At 37.4% G+C, this 19,500-nt stretch overlaps 1 protein-coding gene across 1 annotated transcript in view; it reads right to left on the bottom strand.

The window, feature by feature from the left end:
* CUBN (cubilin) overlaps window positions 1-19,500 on the bottom strand; it is a 142,488-nt gene that overhangs the window by 32,348 nt on the left and 90,640 nt on the right. The window contains exons 39-52 of the mRNA XM_066316740.1: window positions 17,846-18,041; window positions 17,004-17,201; window positions 16,525-16,671; window positions 15,466-15,656; window positions 14,986-15,169; window positions 13,511-13,685; window positions 12,305-12,483; window positions 10,285-10,494; window positions 9,794-9,934; window positions 8,152-8,333; window positions 6,444-6,615; window positions 5,314-5,520; window positions 2,006-2,155; window positions 1,032-1,153 (exon numbers count right to left, since the gene is read on the bottom strand). Of these exons, the coding sequence (XP_066172837.1) occupies window positions 1,032-1,153; window positions 2,006-2,155; window positions 5,314-5,520; window positions 6,444-6,615; window positions 8,152-8,333; window positions 9,794-9,934; window positions 10,285-10,494; window positions 12,305-12,483; window positions 13,511-13,685; window positions 14,986-15,169; window positions 15,466-15,656; window positions 16,525-16,671; window positions 17,004-17,201; window positions 17,846-18,041 (2,454 nt within the window). The remainder of the gene's footprint in view (window positions 1-1,031; window positions 1,154-2,005; window positions 2,156-5,313; window positions 5,521-6,443; window positions 6,616-8,151; window positions 8,334-9,793; window positions 9,935-10,284; window positions 10,495-12,304; window positions 12,484-13,510; window positions 13,686-14,985; window positions 15,170-15,465; window positions 15,657-16,524; window positions 16,672-17,003; window positions 17,202-17,845; window positions 18,042-19,500) is intronic.

The following is a 19,500-nucleotide window of genomic DNA, read 5'->3' as shown; positions in this document are numbered from 1 at the left end:
CAGCTGTAATAGTTTAAATTCAGAACCTTGCCAGCAACTGAAACTGGCAGCTTATACTGGAAAAAATTAGTCTGCCTTCACTGAGAATGCTGCTACTCAGTCCTTTCAAAAAAGAAATCTGCTTTCTTCTGATTAAAATTAGTTCTGCTTTAAACTACTTTGTGTATTAAATAGAAATCTTGTGTTCAACTAAAATAATCCTGTATTCCCTGAAATAAGTACATAGAAAATGGCCAGAATAAAATATAGCAGAAGAATTAGAACTATGGGTTTGCATTTCTAACCTTTGTAGTTACAAGCAAGGAAAACATGATAGGGAAATTAATAAAAGACATTATATAAGAAATTCTGCAATGTGTTCCCACAAAACTGCTTTTCAGATTTTTTTTGACCCAAACCATAAATGTCACTGATTGTATCTGTGCTTGAAAGAACCAGTCAAATAATTCAGTGAATTAAGTTTTGTACTGCTTGGTCATAAATGTGCTTAAATTGTTTTGTCAGGAGTTTGGCTCAAGAAAGAATCACCTCAGGCAGACTTTTAATACTTATTGGGAAATTAGAGCACCATTTCCTTGATGTACCAGAAATGATATTATGTTCCAGACTAACCAGTAAGACACAAAAGTAACTTTCTAATTTTGAATTTTTTAAAATTTCAGGCTTGAAATTTTCCTGCAGAGAAGAAAAATCTTCAGCTTCATGTTTATTCACATGATAGTGAGAATATCCATGAAAATCTAATGAAATGAGTTATTTCAGTTTTTTAAACATAGAAAGTCATTGCTTCAAGGAGAAGTCAGAACTATATTTTGAGATCAAGTTATAGTAGGATCCTTCTTATTTTCAAAGGACAATCTTCAAACAGTTTGGTTGTGTTATCTTCATTCCCTTTTTTGGGTAAAATCAGTGGGAAGATATGTAATTATTCAACATTTCTGATCTTCCAAATTGTCTCAAATCTGTTCTCAAAACTCAGAAGATACTTGTCACACTTTTTGCTGTGCACACAATTGTGATATGTTACTCACAGTGATGGTATTGCCTTCAGGGGCTTCCAACACCCAGGAGCAGCGATTCAGATTGCTGTAAGGCTCTGGGTAGTTAGGGCTTGAGATGACACCCCTTTCACCTGACTGTACACCACCACAGGCTGAAAAAAAACGAAGTAACATTTCAATACATTTTCAGAACAGAACACTATAATCAAATGAATGGAAGATTATTCAGCTTGCAATAGTAAAAATATATATATATTTAAGATGTACTTGACAGAGCTAAAGATGAACAATTTATCTGGGTAATTCCAAGTTTTAAAATCTTTGTCATTGAATACTGAATAAAAGAATGCAATGACCATGAAACTTTGCATGTATTCTGCTACTTAATATAAAACTCTGCAAAACCTTTGCCAGCTGACATCTGCCTCTTCCACCTTATCATCTGTTTATCTCACTCTTAAGCAAACCAGTGCCATCCTTGGACCAATACAATGAAGTAAAAAAAGGTTCTGACGTGTCTAGATAAGCCCCAAGGCTAAATTCAGCTGTGACAGGAAGAGTAGTTGTTCTGGCACATAAATGGCAAAGTGTTGTAATTTGCACAGATACGTCTTCAAGTGGATTTCAAAATGAGTGCAAAGGTTCAAGCAGCAGAATGCATTTCAGCTCTGCTAGCGCTCCAGAGACCTATCTAAGTAAGTCAAAGTTGACTGATATTACCTGTAATGTCCCTGTTCCCAAAAGCAACCAGCTGCTCTGACTGATGCAAAATCTCAAATGCAGTTTGGGGAATGCCAACACTAAGGCAGAAAATAAATCTGAGAGTTCAACTGTTAGCACATGCCTGCTTTAGAAGATATAAATAGTGGCTAGCACTGTGTAACTTTTGACGACCTGTTTGAGAGTTGATCCCATCATGACTATTCTCTGTATCACCAAATGACTGGCAACATTCCCCAGAAGTGCCTTAGTCAGCCAAGGCAGCAGTGTATTGAGCCATTTACCTTCAAATGTGTAATGAGCCAAGAATCCTTTATCTTCTGTGTTTTTATCACTGAAAAACTGTACCCAGACCTGGGGGGCAGCTATAACTAGTGGCACAGATGGTGCAGCTTGACCACAAAGTCTGGTTATTAGCTCTCCATCAGCATTCCCTAAGCAAAGAAGGGGAAAAAACAAACAAAACACAGCACTTTTTGAGTCATGAAAAAGCTACAATAACATAAAGGAATAGTGCAAACATGCAATTCATTGTTTCAACAAGAAAACGGAGAAGAGTACATATCACACTTTGTAACTGATTATTTCTTATGCATATAAGAAAAGCGTTGCAGTTTATTGTTGGGATCCAAATCTTAGCAACAAGAAAGTTCTCTCCAAAGCTATATCCATAACCCTTTTAATACCCTGGGCTTCTTTTCTCCTCTTCCTGCCATCCTGCACACTTTCTTATGTCATATCAGACACACAAACCCCTCACTGTTCTGCCCCAAAACTACAGACGTTTTGGGGCAGAACAGTGGAAAGAGATGGCCTAAGGACAGTATCACATGCATACCTATTGAACCTTCGTTTTTGTGACACCCTCATTAAAGTCAACAGGGATTTTGAGTTTTCTACTGTATAGGGATGTGCACCATCCATGAAGAAACTGTCATCACTGTATTAGTAGTGGGGGTCTCTTTCCCAGGGAACTCAACATATTGTTCTCTATTTGGCAAAAAAATCCAAACTAAACAAAGAAACCTAAGCCAAAACAAAAAAAACCAAACCAAAACAAACGAACAAAAAACCCCAAAACACACACACAAACAAACAAACAAACAAAAAACCAAAACAAAAACAAAAAAACACAAACCAAACCGAAACAAAAAATCAAAAAAACCAAAACCAAAAAACCAGAACTTGCTGAAATCCTTGAAGCCTAAAAGGAAAGCATAACACAGGCCATTGTATTTGAGTGACAGTGAATGTTTGCTCAAGTTGGTGGGCTCCTATCCATCACATTGATAAAAGCACAGTTTCTGATTATTACTGATAAATTCTCAAGAGAAAGAAAGTGTAATAGCATTCCTCATGACATCCAGGCAATGCCATTCCTAAGTTCACTTCTCTAATAGTAGCAGACTCTGTGCAAAGTGGCAGGCCATTCTTGTGAAGAAGGCAATATAGCAAGAGGGGAAAATTTTGGGGGCTCTTCAAAGCCTTTTCAGAGTTATTCCAAGTCAAGGGTTGGTTGAGTAGCTTCATATTTCTGTCATATGCAAGTGGCACAGCCACCATTTGAAATGCCTTAAAGCCCAAAGATGAAAAGGGACATATAATAAAATTCAATCATGAAAATTACACAGAGAAATGGTACAAACTGTCTTGATAACATGTACTAAAAATTATATTGTGCTGTACAAGCAGAAGACATTAATGATAAATTGTGTTTCAGGAAAAAGTAGTAATAACTACTTTTAGCATTAGTATGTGAAATGCATTTTCTTTTTTGCATGTTTTTTGATGTGATTGACTATGTGACAGATGTCCCCCAGGTTACTCAGTCTCTACAGTGTGAAAAGTGACACCAATAATTGCTTTCATGAATGGCCAGCTGGCCAGAGATCTAGCCAGTTGATAAACAGAAAAAGAAAACAAATATTGTGTTATTACATTTCATTCCAACTGAAGGGAATGGCCTGAAAGACAAAATGAAGAGTCTTCCACAAAATCCAACGGTTAGGAGTATATTTCATTGTAACAATATGCTCAGCTGTATTACCATGTACAACATACATGCACATGCATGATAGTTTAATAACTTAATACCTTACCCTAAAAAATTTGAAATATTTGGTTTATCTATTTAGCTCAAATATTAGTTGGTATATTACCGTCAATTCTGCTTTAAATATTTTTTATTTGAGTACCATGAAGTATATTGTATGGGCATCACGACAGAACTTTGGACATCTCAGCTCCATTTGGGGTCTCTTGGGTAACTTGAAGTGGAATTGGACCTTTCCATAAATATGCATCTGCTGTGTCAAGAGTCTTAAACAGCACCTGCCTCAGTTTAGTGATATTCTGCACTACTGCATCTCAGTATTTTGGTTGGGGCAAAAAATGGAGGGCATTTTGCTTTTGACACCAGGCTAGCTGTGAAATTGGAGGTCCATTAGTAGTGCTGAAATGGACACTGCTGTTTAGATGACAAAACTGTGTAGAACAAAGCAAGACTACACTTCCTTCCCTTTTCTTTGATTGTATTGCCTGGAGGCCTGAGGTTCATAATAAAGCAAGAGTAGCAGGAATGGATGAGTAATAAAGGAAATATATTTTACTGAGTTTTTTTCCTATTATTTCCCAACTCCAGTGCATATATGGGAGAGAACTAGGATCTGGCTCTACACAGGATAAACCAGTGCTATATAACCAAAAGCTCTTGCTCAAATGAGTGCAAATAAGGATATGACAGATTCCTGCCTTCCAACTTTTCACATGTTTCAGAAAGCATTTCCTGGTAAATTAAAACCTGCTCTCTCTGGGACTCACAGGTACAGCCTTTCTGTGAAGAAGACAGCTGCAGCTTTCATACTACACTTGGCATTAGCTGAGCGACTTTCATAAGACATTTCCAGTTGCTTGCTATTGTGGACAAAGATGCTCAAATATGCAGGGATATCACTGATGCATTAATCCTGTGGGTAGGTGTTTTTTTAGTTGTTTTTTTTTTTTTTTTTTCTTTTAAAATGCTTTAGTCTCTGTTTTGCAATGTATTCTCACTGGAAATATGGATTTCTTTTTGGAGAGTCATCTTATAGAACACAAAAATGGATCTGAAGTGGGGGTGCAGTCCAGAGGCTATGAATAATTAAAACATTTTTTACTCTGTTCGTGCTGTCCCTGGAGACATTTCAGGACCAGGCAGAGAATGGGGAGTAGATCAGATAAATTGTTTTGATGGCAAATGCCATCATCTCTCAAGGCAGATGAAAAGAAATTCACATTGTCCCTTGTAAAGAGATGAGTGTCAGTCAGATGAGTATTGCAAACTGCAAAACTATTTATTCCCCCAAGATGTCTATTCAGATTTTCATTTTCTCCCCTGAAAGAACAGTTGACCAAATCCATGCATCCGTTTCTCTGGTAGTGAAATCCAACTTCTGATCATGGACTCAACATGGAAGGCATGATGTGAACACTCTCATATATACAGATTCTACAACAGCCACTTTCTGCAAATATATATGAATAAGACTTGGCACAGAGTTGTACAACCAGAATCTTGATAGGCTTTATCCATTCTCCTGCTGAAGATACAAACCTATTCGTAGCTCTAGGTAGTCATACTGGCAGTTCTGGTGATGTTCCAAGTGGAAATCCTCAAAAGATATATAAATGGATGAATTATAATGAGAGGGATTTTCAATGATCCATTCACAGTTCAGGTTACTTGTGTAATTTGTGATGCCATCATAACCAGGAGAGGAGAAATTCCCACCACCATATGCCATCAGGGTTCCACCACAAACTGCAGAAACAAGATATGGTTTATTTAAAAGTAGTAATATTTCTTGTATGAGGAGAAATATTGCCCGTCTTTATTCAGGTATGCTCACATCAGAAAGCACATGTGCTGATTAGATCAAAACCTTTTCCATTTTCTTACTTTTTTATAATTTGCTTCTGTGTACAAGAGAATTCCTGCCTGGTGCCCTGAAATTTATTGGCAAGTCTTTAAAAACTCACATGTAAAGCAAAGAACAATTATTTACAGTATCAAATAAAATATTTCAGCAGCACTATCAATACAACAAGCATTATTTAATATTGTAATAAAATCTTACTACAGCTTCAGTTTAGTATTTCTCAGACTTACTCATTACCTAATTCTAGGCTCAAGAGAAAAATTTTCGTGGAAGATACCCTTATGCCATAAATAGGGTGCTTGGGGTGGGAGTTGGAAAATAATTTCAAAAGACTCATGGCTGTAGTAGTAAGGCTCTGCCAGCTGCCCCCTCTCTGGAGGCTGAGCTTGCAAAAGTAGGTTAGCTGCACTCTTTCACAAGCTACAATAAATTCATTACTCCCCTGAGTAATAAGGAAGCACTTGAATTATTCAATTTGTCTACAGCACTATGCTTTTTGAAATTTTTCATGGAATAAGGCCAGTATGAGCCATCTCTTACTCAAGACAAAGTACAAAAATAAGTCAGTAGTAACAGCAGGGACTGTGACCCATACAGAGGCACATGAAGTCCATTGCTCACAGAGATTCTCTATTTTTTTTCAAGTTTTTTCAGCTAATTAAAGATAAATATCTATTCCCATCCAGAGATGAAAACAAAAAACATGGATCAGAGAATTGTTATGTAATATTTTTATATGTGCCAGTACTCTCTCTATGAAATGACTAACCAGAGATCAATCACTTAAGTGAAAAACATACACTACCTGCATCTTCACTAGAGGTATATGAGACACTGAAGCCTCTGGTTGCATGAGACATATCGGTCACAAAAATGACTTTCATTTTGTTTCCAGTGGATTTCACCTCAGTGCCTGGATTTACCTCCCCACACAGCTTGGCCAGCTGGGGAGAGTTTTGCCCAAGACCATTGTAAACCTGTGGAGTCAAAATAAACTCTTATGACACCAATATACATTCTTATGAGTATTTCCTGTATCATTTAAGAGATTTTACCATCTTTAATACAAAATTCACTGATGTCCCTTGCAAGGGGTTAGTTCTCAAATCTACCCAAACCTTGGGACAAACTTCCAGTGCCTTGAGTGGATGAGACCCTGAAGTAAACATCAAAAATAACTTGCTTATTTTAGTGAAATACAAACATATTCTCTCCCTCTCTCTCTCTCTCATTTTTCAAGCAGAAATTGAATGGGTTTTTCTTTTTTAACTGAGAAGAACACTGTGTTTTAGCTCAATATTTATATATTCAATCACTTAATAATGCCAGCTACTTATCATATTAATTTCATTTCAAATCATCATCTTTGTATTCTTGTTAAAGCCAATGTCAGCTTTATCAAAATCTTCTCCAACATATTGAGTGTTGGTGGGCTTTTCTGATTATTTCAAACATTTCACTTTTTGATGATCCAGAGATATTTTGCTCTGTTTCCTTCATACACCCTTTAGCCTAAGGAATTAATTACCTTCTTTCTACTCTGCAGTGCAAGCAAGGCAGAAATGATGTTTCCCACTGAGACTTGGAATATATTAGAATATTGAAGGCATAAAAGCTGGCAGGAAAAAATTTTCTTTAAGAGATCATTAACTGATAAAAAGCCAGCTCCTAAAGGTTTCTCTAAAACATCTATGAAGAAAAACAAGGGAAAACCTCATCTACAAACCTCAAGGGATGAACAGCTATTTCAGCTCCCCATGCTTGTGCATGGATTGGCTTCTGATCATCATACAGTTAATTCCTGCATTTGCACTGTTGTCTGAACAAGTGGGAAGCTAAACTCTACCTCACTTCTTGCAATTTCAGAGAGGAATCATATTTTTGAGGCATTTGTACATCTGACCAGGTCCAGGTCCATATGCCAGGCTTGAATTATTTTTTACTAAATAACAAGAAATCAAAATTAAATGTGATAAAATAACCAATATCTACTTTTTTTCGAGATGGAGAGTGATATGCAAGTGAAGTTTCCTGGAGTTTGCCTATCTTTAGTTCAGAATAGGCATTTATTGCAACCTCTGTTGTTTTCTTTTTCTTCTTTTTTTTTTTCTAATTGACAGCCAAAAGTAACAACAGCAGTTGATACTTCCAAGATCAATAAAATTTGGAACTAACTGATGGATTTTGTTTGCACAGAAAAGAGACATTGAAAACTTTCAAAAACCCCAGAATTTTTTTTCATAATTGATTAAAAGACAACTCCAGTGATTCCTTTAAGCCTTCTACTCTGCCTAGGACACAATTTCAAAATTTCCATGCTTCAAAACAAGCAGATGTGTTTAGATGTTCTACAGAGGTAACTTTCTTTCATTTATCTGCTTTCCCCAGATTAAATTATGGTTTGCTTAAAACTATATATACACCTATAAATGATTTTTCAGCTTTATTACATTCATTAATTCTTCATAAAGGGATTTGGAAGAGCAGTTTCTGACTCTACACCCAATACTCACAGCCACATAATCTGATGAGCATCTCCGGTGCTCTTCAGTTCTCATGTCATTAAAGGTTAGGGTCACACGTCGGCCTTCTTCCACTGTGATCCTCCATTCACACACTCGATTATGTGGGTATAGGTTGGGATAGTTGGGTGAAGTAAATGTTCCAACAGGTGCAGTAAGATCTCCACCACATTCTGAAATATCCAAATATTGGTACACTTCTCAGAGTGAAGAATTGCTTATAGAATTATAGCAAAAAAATCAATGTTGTGAGAAAAAGAGATCCTGAGAGGTTGATTTGATCAGCCTATGGTGTCCACATGTTTGTCTAAACAGCCAAGTTCCTGCCAGTCTTTATCACTCAGTCATAAAAGCAGTTCAGTATTGACTGACCATGGCAACTCCTTTTAGTCTAATTGTTAGTATTTCCTTCTCTGAAGGTCACATCCCAGGCTTCAGAAGCCTGAGTGACAGGCTTTGATACCATATGATACAAGCCTCTCATTGGGGCAAGACTGAGACATTTCTGACTCTCAGAGGACTGAGCAGAGCTACACAGAACAAATAGGGTCTTAGGGCTAATGATGGAGGATGTATTTTTCCTATAGTGATTAACAGAGGTAGAGAAAAAGCTTTTAGCTATTTTAAGAAACACTTTTCGATACAGTTATTTTTGCTTTTCCTATCTTTGTTATGAATATTAAACTGCTGTGGGGAAGGAACAATGAGGGTCTTGGATACAGAGTGCATTTCTTCTGAAACTTATGATAGAATTTTACCAGCTTACCCTCAATTTTCTTTTAAAATAGAGAGATATTGTTTAATGGTGTAGTGAAAGTCCCTTTCCTCACACTCACAGATTCTGCAGAATAGTCAGATCTCTGCATCCACCTGCATTAAGTTTTTTGGTAATAGAGGTTCCCTTCTAAGTTTGGACAATAGGATCCTAGGAGTGGAATAATGTTCTTTGGGAGTTTGTTTACCCTTTAGTTGTTTTATTGCAGAATCAAACATGAAGAAAGCTTTCAGCTGAACTTTTAAACAAGCTAGAAGGAGTAAAGAGGGTTTGGTAGGAGATTTTTCAACATGACTATAGCAAAGAATTTCTAAAAAAGTAGCCATATTTTGGTAGTACAAACATTGCATGGACATTGAAGACTGTGAAAGAAGTGTGAAGCAGGAGTAGGTCTATGTCCTCATAGAGCAGCTCTTTGAAGTCATTGTGCTCAGGAAAAGGGGCAATTGGCACAAATAGAAACACATGAAATTTCACCTGAACATATGAAAACAATTATACCTGTGAGGGTCATTGAATACCAGAATAAGTTGATCTTGCATATCAAGAAGGATATGGGAAGGGTATGTTAGGACATCCCTCTACTCACTGTTGAAGAAAAAAGGTGTAGAAGAGTGTGCTGCCGTGTGCCACTGATGGCAACATCCATTATAGGAGGAGATTGCTTGCTTCACCAAGGTGCAGCTCAGCTAAGTTGTTGCCAGAGAGCTCTATTCATATTTCCCCAAGTTTAAATTTAAGAGCAAATGCACACCACTTCAAGAACAAGTAATCCACAATATATGCTGTATTAGTGCAGTCACAGTCTGTGGTATAAGTTGGCTTCCTGAGAGTATATTTCAACCTTACAAATCTAACCTTCAGTGCTGGAATCAAAACGCAGTCTGAATCCCCGGGCATTGACTGATCCATCCGTGACAAACTTGATATAAGCAAAACTGTCAGAGGTCTCCACAACATCAGGAAGAGTATTACCACAGTACCTGCCCAACAAATTTCCTGCAAAAATCACGAAGAGAAAGAGAAGTTTATATCAAGATATAATTTGTATTTTTATTTATATTAAATTTTATATTTGTATTTGCATTTTTAATTGTAGTTATATTAAAGGGTCACTTTCCAATTTAACTGGACAGGCAGGAGCAAACTATTGGAATCAAGTTATTGCTGGCAAATAAAAGGGGTTTTTTTGCCTTACTTTGCATCAGCAAGCAAGGCAGGCACAAGCAAGGCACTGCACCTTGAAAAGGCTCACTTTGTACCCAAAGTGAAATGCTTTCAGGAACTTCTTGTGAGGTTTCATAGTAGGACTAGGGAGGGAAAGACAAACACTGAAATAATTCTCAGACCAGAAGCGTTGTATTCTCGGATCTCCACGAAGTCATTTGCGCACTCGGAGGAGTTTTGAATATCTAGGCCTTCTAGTCTGATGGTAAGATAGTGGCCCCTGGGACCCTGCAGAAACCATTCACACAGCAGGTTATCTTGATAATGAAGGTCAGGATACCCTGTGCTTTCAATGACACCAGTTTGTCCTATCACTGTCCCACCACAGGGAGCTGCAAAAGGAAGAATATTATTTGGTTGACTGAAGAACCTCAGAGAGATGATCTTTCTCCTAAACAAAACTTAGAGGTAAGGTACAACTTACTTGTTCTCTAACTGTGGTAATAAGACAGGAATTGCCTTCCAAGTAAAAATCTTCCATGTTTTCAATATAATTCAATCAGTCCTTGTTGCTGTTTTGGTTTTTTTCACACTCCCCCACGCCCACATACACCCCGCCATTGCAAACATCCCTTCCCCTCTTTCATATCTCTTATAATTTGCATAAACTCACAGTTTTCAATCTAATCTCTATCTATGTCCATATTCACCACAAAACCTTGCAAAGATATAACAGGTAAATTAAAAAGAAATGAAATTTGCTAAGTGTGGATCTCAGTTTTTATGACAGACAGAAGTTGACTTCTGGTTTGGGTCAACAGTTATAGTTCAGACTCCTTTTTCCTTTCATCCTTTCCCATTCACTCCTTGTGATGCCTTAGTGAGTAATCACTGCACAGTGTGTAAAACAGCTGTTAATTTCCAATTTTCTCTTTCTGAACACTCATTTCTCTGCAGTACCTGCAAACATAAGCTTGTTGTACTAAGGCTTACAGCTAACATGTGCTTACACGGTGTGATTCTTGGGGTGGTCATGTGTAGGTCCAGGAGCTGGACCTTGATTATCCGAGTGGTTCCTTTCCAAATCAGGATTTTCTATGATTCTATGGAACAGTACTCCCAGGTGGTTTTTGGTTTTGTTGTTTTTTGGGGTTGTTTTTGGTTGTGTTTTTGTTTGTTTGTTTGTTTGTTGGGGTTTTTTGGTAGTGGATTTTGTGTCTATTAGTTACAATCTTTCCACAGCAGTAACAGTTGTGTTCAGTTCCATGAGTCATCAGTGATTTGTTTCAGGATGACTGGCATTCAGCTAAAATAAATTTATGTATATAAGCAAGTTTCTTCAGTTTTCACATTCTAAAATATGATAGCACTATATTTTGGTTTTAGTGTACCAGATCTAATGCTATGAGCAAAATTCTGTATAAAACAATATAACAAATATAACAAAACTTTGCCTTTGAGAAATTAACAGTCCCAGACTTTCCTATATAAGTGGCTATAACATAATATATTCCTATAACATAATGGCTGTTATTCTTTGAAGATTATTAACATTATCAAACCCAAAAAAGTAGCATAGTTCTGAGTCTGATCAAGGATTATTTTTTCTTGAATTTTAATTTTTTAGTGCTTTCTAACCCTGTTTTTGCAGCTTGAGAACTAGTAACTAAAGTATTTCATTCCCAGATGGCAAATAATGGCTCATTCCTTTTCTAATTTATTATTATGCTGCCCCTGTTTGTCTAGCAGCTTTATTATAGATTGATTTACATTTACATAGAGAAACTCCTAATTTATTCTTCTACTGCCAATTTTCAACTGATTTTCACATTCCCCTTCAGAAACTTGCTCATGAAAGTGACGCTAACTTTGCCTGCTGAAAATCAAACCATGTTACATGACTTTATCTACACTGACCTTTTTTCTACTGCTCCTTTTACAACTGTCTTTGACAAGAGGTTATCCAGTTGTTGTTTCTGCTGCTGCTGGTCCATGAGGTCCTTCCTATTAATATTTGATTAATTTTCAGCTCTTGCTAGGTGCAGAACATGCCAATATTCTGACGCCTTAGCTCTAACACTGAGAGAGGCATGTTCCTGTCAGCCCACCCCACAGGTCTGATTTAAGCTCTATTACAAAAGTCTAACACTTGAGACTGAAATTTTCTTTAAAATCATAGAAATTAGTAAATGCAAGCATTACCAATGGAGTATTTAGCATTGAATCCCACGTATGTGGCACTGCTGCCAGACCTGAACCTCAAGTACATGACAGCTCCTGAGGATCTCTGTGAGCCTGGCATCAAACCTCCGCACAGCTTGGCAATGAGGGGGGCACTGGAGTCAGCACCACTGCGCAGCTCGAGGTAACTGGAAGTGCAGCTGGAAGAGGAGACAATTTTCTTTTCAATGTATGCTAGTAGTGGTTCAAAATCATTTCAGTATGTGCACAAAGCCATGAAGCTCTAGTGAATTAGATTGGTTTCCATGCAATGTGACAAGGATAAAATCAACAAGATCATAATCCATTGCAGTTATGTAATGATTGAATCAAAAGAAGTGCTAGAAGCATTGAGAAAGATTAATTTAAAACTCAGTCTATGATCAGATCAGATCTGACAGCAGCAAATTCTGGGTAGGGATATGAACAGCACTGGCAAAAAAAAAAAAAAAAAAATCTTTTTTTTTGTCATGGTTCAGATTCAGCAGATATTCCCTATTAATTCTCATTGAGAAGTGTTGAATTAAGGGGCAACAAGAAGACAGATTAAGGGAATAAAAAAAACTGTTCTTGAGCCTAATTAGATGGGAATACAAAGACTCAAAATAACAATAAGCTTTGACTTCAGAATGGTGCAGTGTTCTGGAAGCTGGAACCTTTGGGATTCTCCATACTTCATCACTTTTCCTGGACGTGGTTTCACAGGCTTACCTTTGCCTTACAGTGTTCCAGCCCCTATCAATGAAGCTACATGAGCTGGAAAATAGCCTTTTTTTATGCTTCAGGCAGGGGGTGCAAAATGCGTACACCCATTACAAACCAGGCAATGGAGGAGGGAGGCAAAGTGTCATGGTGGCAATCTATTTGCTTTAAAAGCACTCAAGAGTACAAATTACTGAAAACCTGAATATGAAAGGACTACAGGGCACAGAGTTTACAGAAAGTGCCTTTCTATCATGGATGTTTCCACTTTTTCTGTCATACTAATTTCTGTTATGCATTGCAACATCCTAGGAATGTAAATCAGTGACCTGATAGCTTCAGTGATCTCTCAAAAATTTCTTAGCCTCATTTGGTTTTAAATATAGAAGTGTTTGTTCTCTGGGAGGAATTACAGAAAGTAACAGAGAAAGAAAAATCAGAATGAAGTCTCTGAAGGAAAATAGGCAAAATAATGTGAATGTATACTTTGGTGAAGGCTCAATGTAAAACTGATCTTCAAATTGCAGCTCTACTGCATGTCCATTGGGAGCAGTTATGGTCCAGACACAGTCAGCATGCGGAGGGTAATTGCTTGGATAGTTGGGGGAAGATGTATATCCACTGGGGTTGAAATCATTGATATAAATGTTCCCTCCGCAGGCTGGGAAAGAGAAGATTGCAGGTAAAAAACATGAAAAGGAAATGGGTGAGGCATCAAAAAATGATTGCTATATTCCAACACAGTTTCCTTTTGATGCCATATAGTCAGATCAAAAAACAAATTAATTCCATTGCTTTCTGTGGGAAAACATTTTAATGCAGTAGAATCCTATATTCCTGTGCTCCTGCTTACCTAGTCCTCCTCATTTCCAAATGTTCAGGGTCCTGAATTAAACTGCTATTACTTCTTCCTTGGATTGCTTATAAAACAAGCAGAAAACATCTTTTTTGCCTTGTTCCTATGCTAATTCCCAAGAGCTAGAAAATCCACAAGTCAGACCCATCAATATTCCTGTGATTCATTCCCAACTTCTACTTTCAAGAACTGAAATGTCTGTTTCAGATAATAAGGAATGTGAGGAATGCCAGTCAGAGCAAACATGAGGGTTTTTTCAGGTCCTTTACCTGACAAAAATATCTTTATTTAGACCAGCATCTTTCTGTCCCAAACCCCCTCCATATTATAGCAATACTGGTTTAACCCGGGGCTTTACTCAAGTTCCATAAATTGCAGGGGTAGAAATGCTATTGTACAGCTTCACCTAATCCCCTCATGAATTCTCTGAAGTAATGCTAATTCTTTGTGGCAGCGGGGAAAATAGGCAGAAATAAAGCACTTAAAGATTTGAGCTGACTGGCAGGTTGCCCTAGTTGTTTAGATATACTGTTTAACAGGTCTCCAGGTGTGCCAAGTGGCTGTGTTATGAACACAGTGGGATAACTGCAAATGCCAAATTTGTGACTTCCTCCTGGGACCTGGGTCTCCACTTTTTTCTTCTTTCCAAGAAGTTAGCTTTGGCAATTAATGTTATTTTCTCAGCTGAGGATAAAACTTGTGAGAAATGTTGTCACCTTTCTAGACACACTATCCTGAAAAGTTCCTATCTTCATTTAGCGCTTGCACTTGGTACTAAATGTTCAAAATAAAGTTCTTGTTTCCAAGTTTTTATCCTTTCCTGTTTGAATTTTTAACATCTCTTCCTAACTGTAGATGCTACTTCTCTACTAAAGGACTTTTTTTATATCTATCTTTAATATCTTCAGGTTTGGTGACCTGAGCCTGACACTCTTTAAAAAGGAGAAATTTGAGTGTCAGATTAGAAGTCATGCACTACAGGACATTTTTGCAGACATCCAATTTTACCAGGGTTGGGACTCTGAACAAAAATATTCTTTAAGAGGACAAACTCCATGTTACATACATATAAATTGCAGAATTTAGGTTTGTTACCTAGACTTACCTAGACTCTTAGCCTCATATTTCAGTTTGAATCCTTGCCCCTCATTTCTGCTGTCAGAAGTGAAGTGGACAAACAGCTGATTGTCTGTGGTGTACATGGTAGAGATGGGGCTGCTTCCACAAAACCGTCCATTCCCTCTTGCAGACGCCAAAGGTGGGGCAGCATTGTCGAACCCATTCTTCAGCTAAAACAGAAATTGCTAATGTTACTCAAGCAAACAGCCATGCACTGTAAACTTCGTACACACACCATCCTAATGCTACAGCCACAGGGGAAATTAATAAACTAGTGATTAATTAATGCACTATAACAAAAAAAAAAAAAAAAAAAAGAGAATGAGATAAAGAATCTTCATCTGAATCATCTTCAGTATTTCTCTTTGGTGTTTTCACCCCATGACATCTTGAGCTGCCTTACTAACTCTGAAATCTGTAAGATTCAATAGCTTTGAGGGTTTGGTGACTCAGCCAATAACCTCACCTCTATGTAATCTCCATGGCTGCAGGAAGTATCCTCGCTCTTAATCTGGAAAGGCTGTTCAAAATGAACAGCAATGATAAATCCAGTGGTTACCACTACATGCCAGGAACAATTAAGATTAGGAGAATAGTTTTGAGGGTAGTTGGGGGATGTTATCACACCCCTGCTTGTGTGCAAATAGCCTCCACAACCTAGAAAAAAAGAAGATAAAAGTTGAAGCAAGGACAAAAAGACAAAAACCCAAAAGCATCAAATATTCACCTATTCATTTTGAGAAAAAACCTGTCTCCTAAAAGATGTGATGGGTTAAAAGAAATGTTGAAATGAGTGTGTGAAGAGATGAGAGGCATATAGCAATGCACATGATGAATGATCTCCCAAAATGCAAGCTTATAGATTTCAAGATGACACACACCAAAATTCCTGACCATGAGACTGTTCTCAGACTTAGCAGATGAATAAGCAGGCAGCAGTGTCAAGGACCTCTGTGGCATGAGCTTATCATTACCTCCCTGTCTGAGGACATTGCTTCTAGCCATAGACCAAAACATTGCCGTCTCCTCCAGCTGCCAGTCAGAAAAACTTCCCCTTATTGTCACTGTTGCCCTAACACTTTCTTGGTGCTCTAGCCCATACAGGAATCTGTCATCATTCCTGAGTTCATGTGGGAGGATTGTTGCTGGAAATTGCTGACATTCCTGCTAGAATTTATACAGCTTTCTGCCTTTGTCTCTTTCTGCTTTGAGTGATTTATTTTCTTCTTAGTTGAGCATTCTTTCACCCTTCAGCTGAGCTGTTATAAACTTAGGCATACCCTCTTTTTCCTTCTGAGAAGTGACTGGTTGGGTTGAATCATGCTTTGTTGCATTATATTGCTGGGAAAATAGAAAATTTTACCTTTGTAGAGTCAGACATTTTTTAACACATATTTATGAGAGGTGAATAATTAGATATGTGTGTGATTTATTAAATTGTAAACGGCTCTTAACAATGCCAGAGTCTGTTACCCCACTGCTGGCAGCAAGGCAGACATTTATCTGAGGGAGAAATGAGTCTTACTTTTGTGATAAGAGGCATTAAACCCAGCTCCAGTGACACTTGCATCTGACAAGAAGTGGATGAACATTGCATCTCCAGTTGATCTGATTGGCCCAGGAGGTTCTCGTCCACACAGAGTAGCCAGTACTGGGGAAAGACTATTGTCTCCTGAGATGAAAAGAACATGTTAGTGTCAAAATTGAATCAGTCCACAGCTGCCTGTTTGTTGTTGTGGCTCACACTTTCAGGAAGGTGCTTTTCAAGACCTTTAACCCCTTACAGATTTAGAAATATTTTTATAGGTCACCAAATATTTTGCTAGACTTGGCTAATTTTATTTTAGCTAGCAGAATGTCTCAAGACAGAGGAAGTGTACTGTTTCAAGGCATGTTCCCACAGCTATCTAGATTGCTTAAGCTCAATGGAGACAAGAATTTGAGATATCTGGACTTTGGGTCTCTACTTCATCCTATCAGGGTAGGGCAAGATTGGCTTCTCACCATCTTTGATAATAAGTTTGTCATAGTTGCATGAGCTGTGAGATTCTATGTCTAGTGCCAGGATATTAAATTCCACAGTGGATCCAGGAGCTCTGATAAGCCACATACAGTCCTCAAGATTTCTGTAGTTCATTGGCCAGTTTGGTGAGAAGAGGAATGAAGGTGTTTCTTCAGTTGTTACAGCCCCCCCACATGCACCTGTCACGGACAAGAAGACAAAAAAAAGAAAGCATCCTCTTTTTAAACCAAGTACACCTCTCATGTAAAATTAGATGACAGTCCTATAATAAAGCACAGTGATAATGTGTGCAGTTACAGTAATGCAGCAATTCTTCAACTTCAGTTTGGATTCAAAGTATAAAACTTGAAAATCCTCACCTGTAAGGATGTTCTTGTGCCACCTGCTGCAGCAACGATGTAACCTATTTTATCTTGAGGAATATCTAACAAAATACTCAAGAGCATCTACCACAGTTTAACATAAGTTATTGTGCATGTTTCATGTCACAATGGCAAATGATTTAGAATGGTTTTTCATAATTTTCCATGAAAGCTTAACAAATATTTAGATTTAATTAAAAACCCGTGTAATGAAAAATTATCTTATAGCAACATGCTGATTTTTAGAACACTGTAAATTAGTATATCTAAGAATCTTTAGAAATTGTTTATAAAAGATAGCAAAATGCTTCATTAAAATGTCATTGAAAGCTTCCCCTCATTAATAACTCAGGATTTCTCTAGTGGGGAAGTTGGTTTGGAATTCTTTAAGTAAAGTTGAGTGTATCACTGTGCCACTTGTGCTGTGCCACTTGTAACTGTGCAACTCACTGGAAACCCACCTCTAGCAATGGTCTGTGTACCAGCAGAAGCAGAAGTGTTCACTGCATACCACTCCAAAAGAAAGCCTTTTCCAGTCACAGATGAATCTGACTGGAACTGGATTGTCATTGAACTGCCAGAGGATGCAAAGGAAGCAGGGTCTGCACCACAGTATGTTGCAATAAGACGAGAATGAACTGTGGGCCCATCATACACCTGCAGAGAAAAGAACAGTGCTGTTCCTCACAGAGCCAGATTTTCATCTTGCCCCATACTCAGCAAATTTCCAAGGAGAAAATTACCCTCATTAAATGAGTGAGAGATCTTTCAACAAATCCGAGTTAGAGACAAACCTCTCTAAGGGAACAAAATTTCCCTTTCCACTATATGCTGTTAAAAGTGAAGCTTTCACAAAAGAAGGATCTGAATGTTAGTCATCAAATTCACCTCATTCCCTGTCACAGCACTGCTCTTTGGGGATGTAGAATGACATCCCTCTTTAAAAAAAGTCCACAGGTACATTTTTTATCCTTGATGGGAAAAAAGACCCCATGATATGCAAGGAAAAGAAAAGGAATTACTTTTCTTTTTTTCCTTTATTTTTTCCCCCCACTGAGGAAGATACGTATTTTGACTTCTATCAGATAAGTATGCAGAAATATTTTTTTTCATTGTATGTATTTATAACCAAAAATCTTGGCTGGTTACAAGATGTTTCTCCTTTGCCACCTTTCAAGCTTATTTTGTTCCTCTCATCTACCACCCAGTAAAAATGTCCAGTACAGAAATATAGGAATTATTAAAAAAAATAACCTTACATTAATGATCTGATCCTTGAGTCAGGTTAAAAGTCAGGCTGAGTTACACCCACTAAATTTCTAGCTGGTTTAAGAAACTAATTTTCTTTCAGAGGGACAAAAAGGTAGTCTGAGTTAGGAGAAAAAAATGCTGTTAATATATGACATGACATGACAGAAAAAGTTTTATTTCCTTTTTGAACTAATATTGCATTTGAATATCAGTCAATAATGAACTGAAAATATTGAACTGGTATTAACTTTCTCAAATATAAAAAAGGATAATTGATGAATTAACTTCTTTTTTAAAAAAAAAAAAAGAAAGCAAGAAGAGATTTACCTTATTTAAGTGGTTATGATAGCTAAGTTCAGAAAGAAGTTGTGTTTTCTATTGTTCATTTTTCTTAGCACCATGAGTGCTGTATTGAAGAAGCCCCTACTTATTGCTGGGGGGTAAGAATAGACCTATAAAAGGCCCCTTCCAACTTCAAACTATTCCACTATTCTATTTTTTAACCTGGCTAGATTGTATTATGGGGGGGGGGGGTACAGAAAAACAATCAAACTGGAAGAAAGAGACACCTTTCTATGGCCAGCAGCCAAATTACTGATGCAGAGAGCAAAGAAGGTTCAAGTAAAGAATGATTCATTGTAGTATTTAAAAATAACCTTACTTTTAGAAGCATTGAGATGTTACTGTCATTGTTGTCATTAACTGAAGGAGCAAATTTCAGTCTGGTATCTGACCTGAAATTCTTGAATAGTAATATTCAGGACTGTACCACTGCGGACTTACTTTTAGTAAATTTCAAATTTACAGATTGGAAATATATGTTAGGGAGCCAAAGAGTATGTAGCTCTTCCTGTAAATAATAATT

This window comes from Sylvia atricapilla, chromosome 1 (assembly GCF_009819655.1).
Source record: "Sylvia atricapilla isolate bSylAtr1 chromosome 1, bSylAtr1.pri, whole genome shotgun sequence".
Taxonomy (NCBI): domain Eukaryota; kingdom Metazoa; phylum Chordata; class Aves; order Passeriformes; family Sylviidae; genus Sylvia; species Sylvia atricapilla.
Note: the sequence above shows the minus strand (reverse complement) of the source record. Positions and strands in the feature narration are given on the sequence as shown.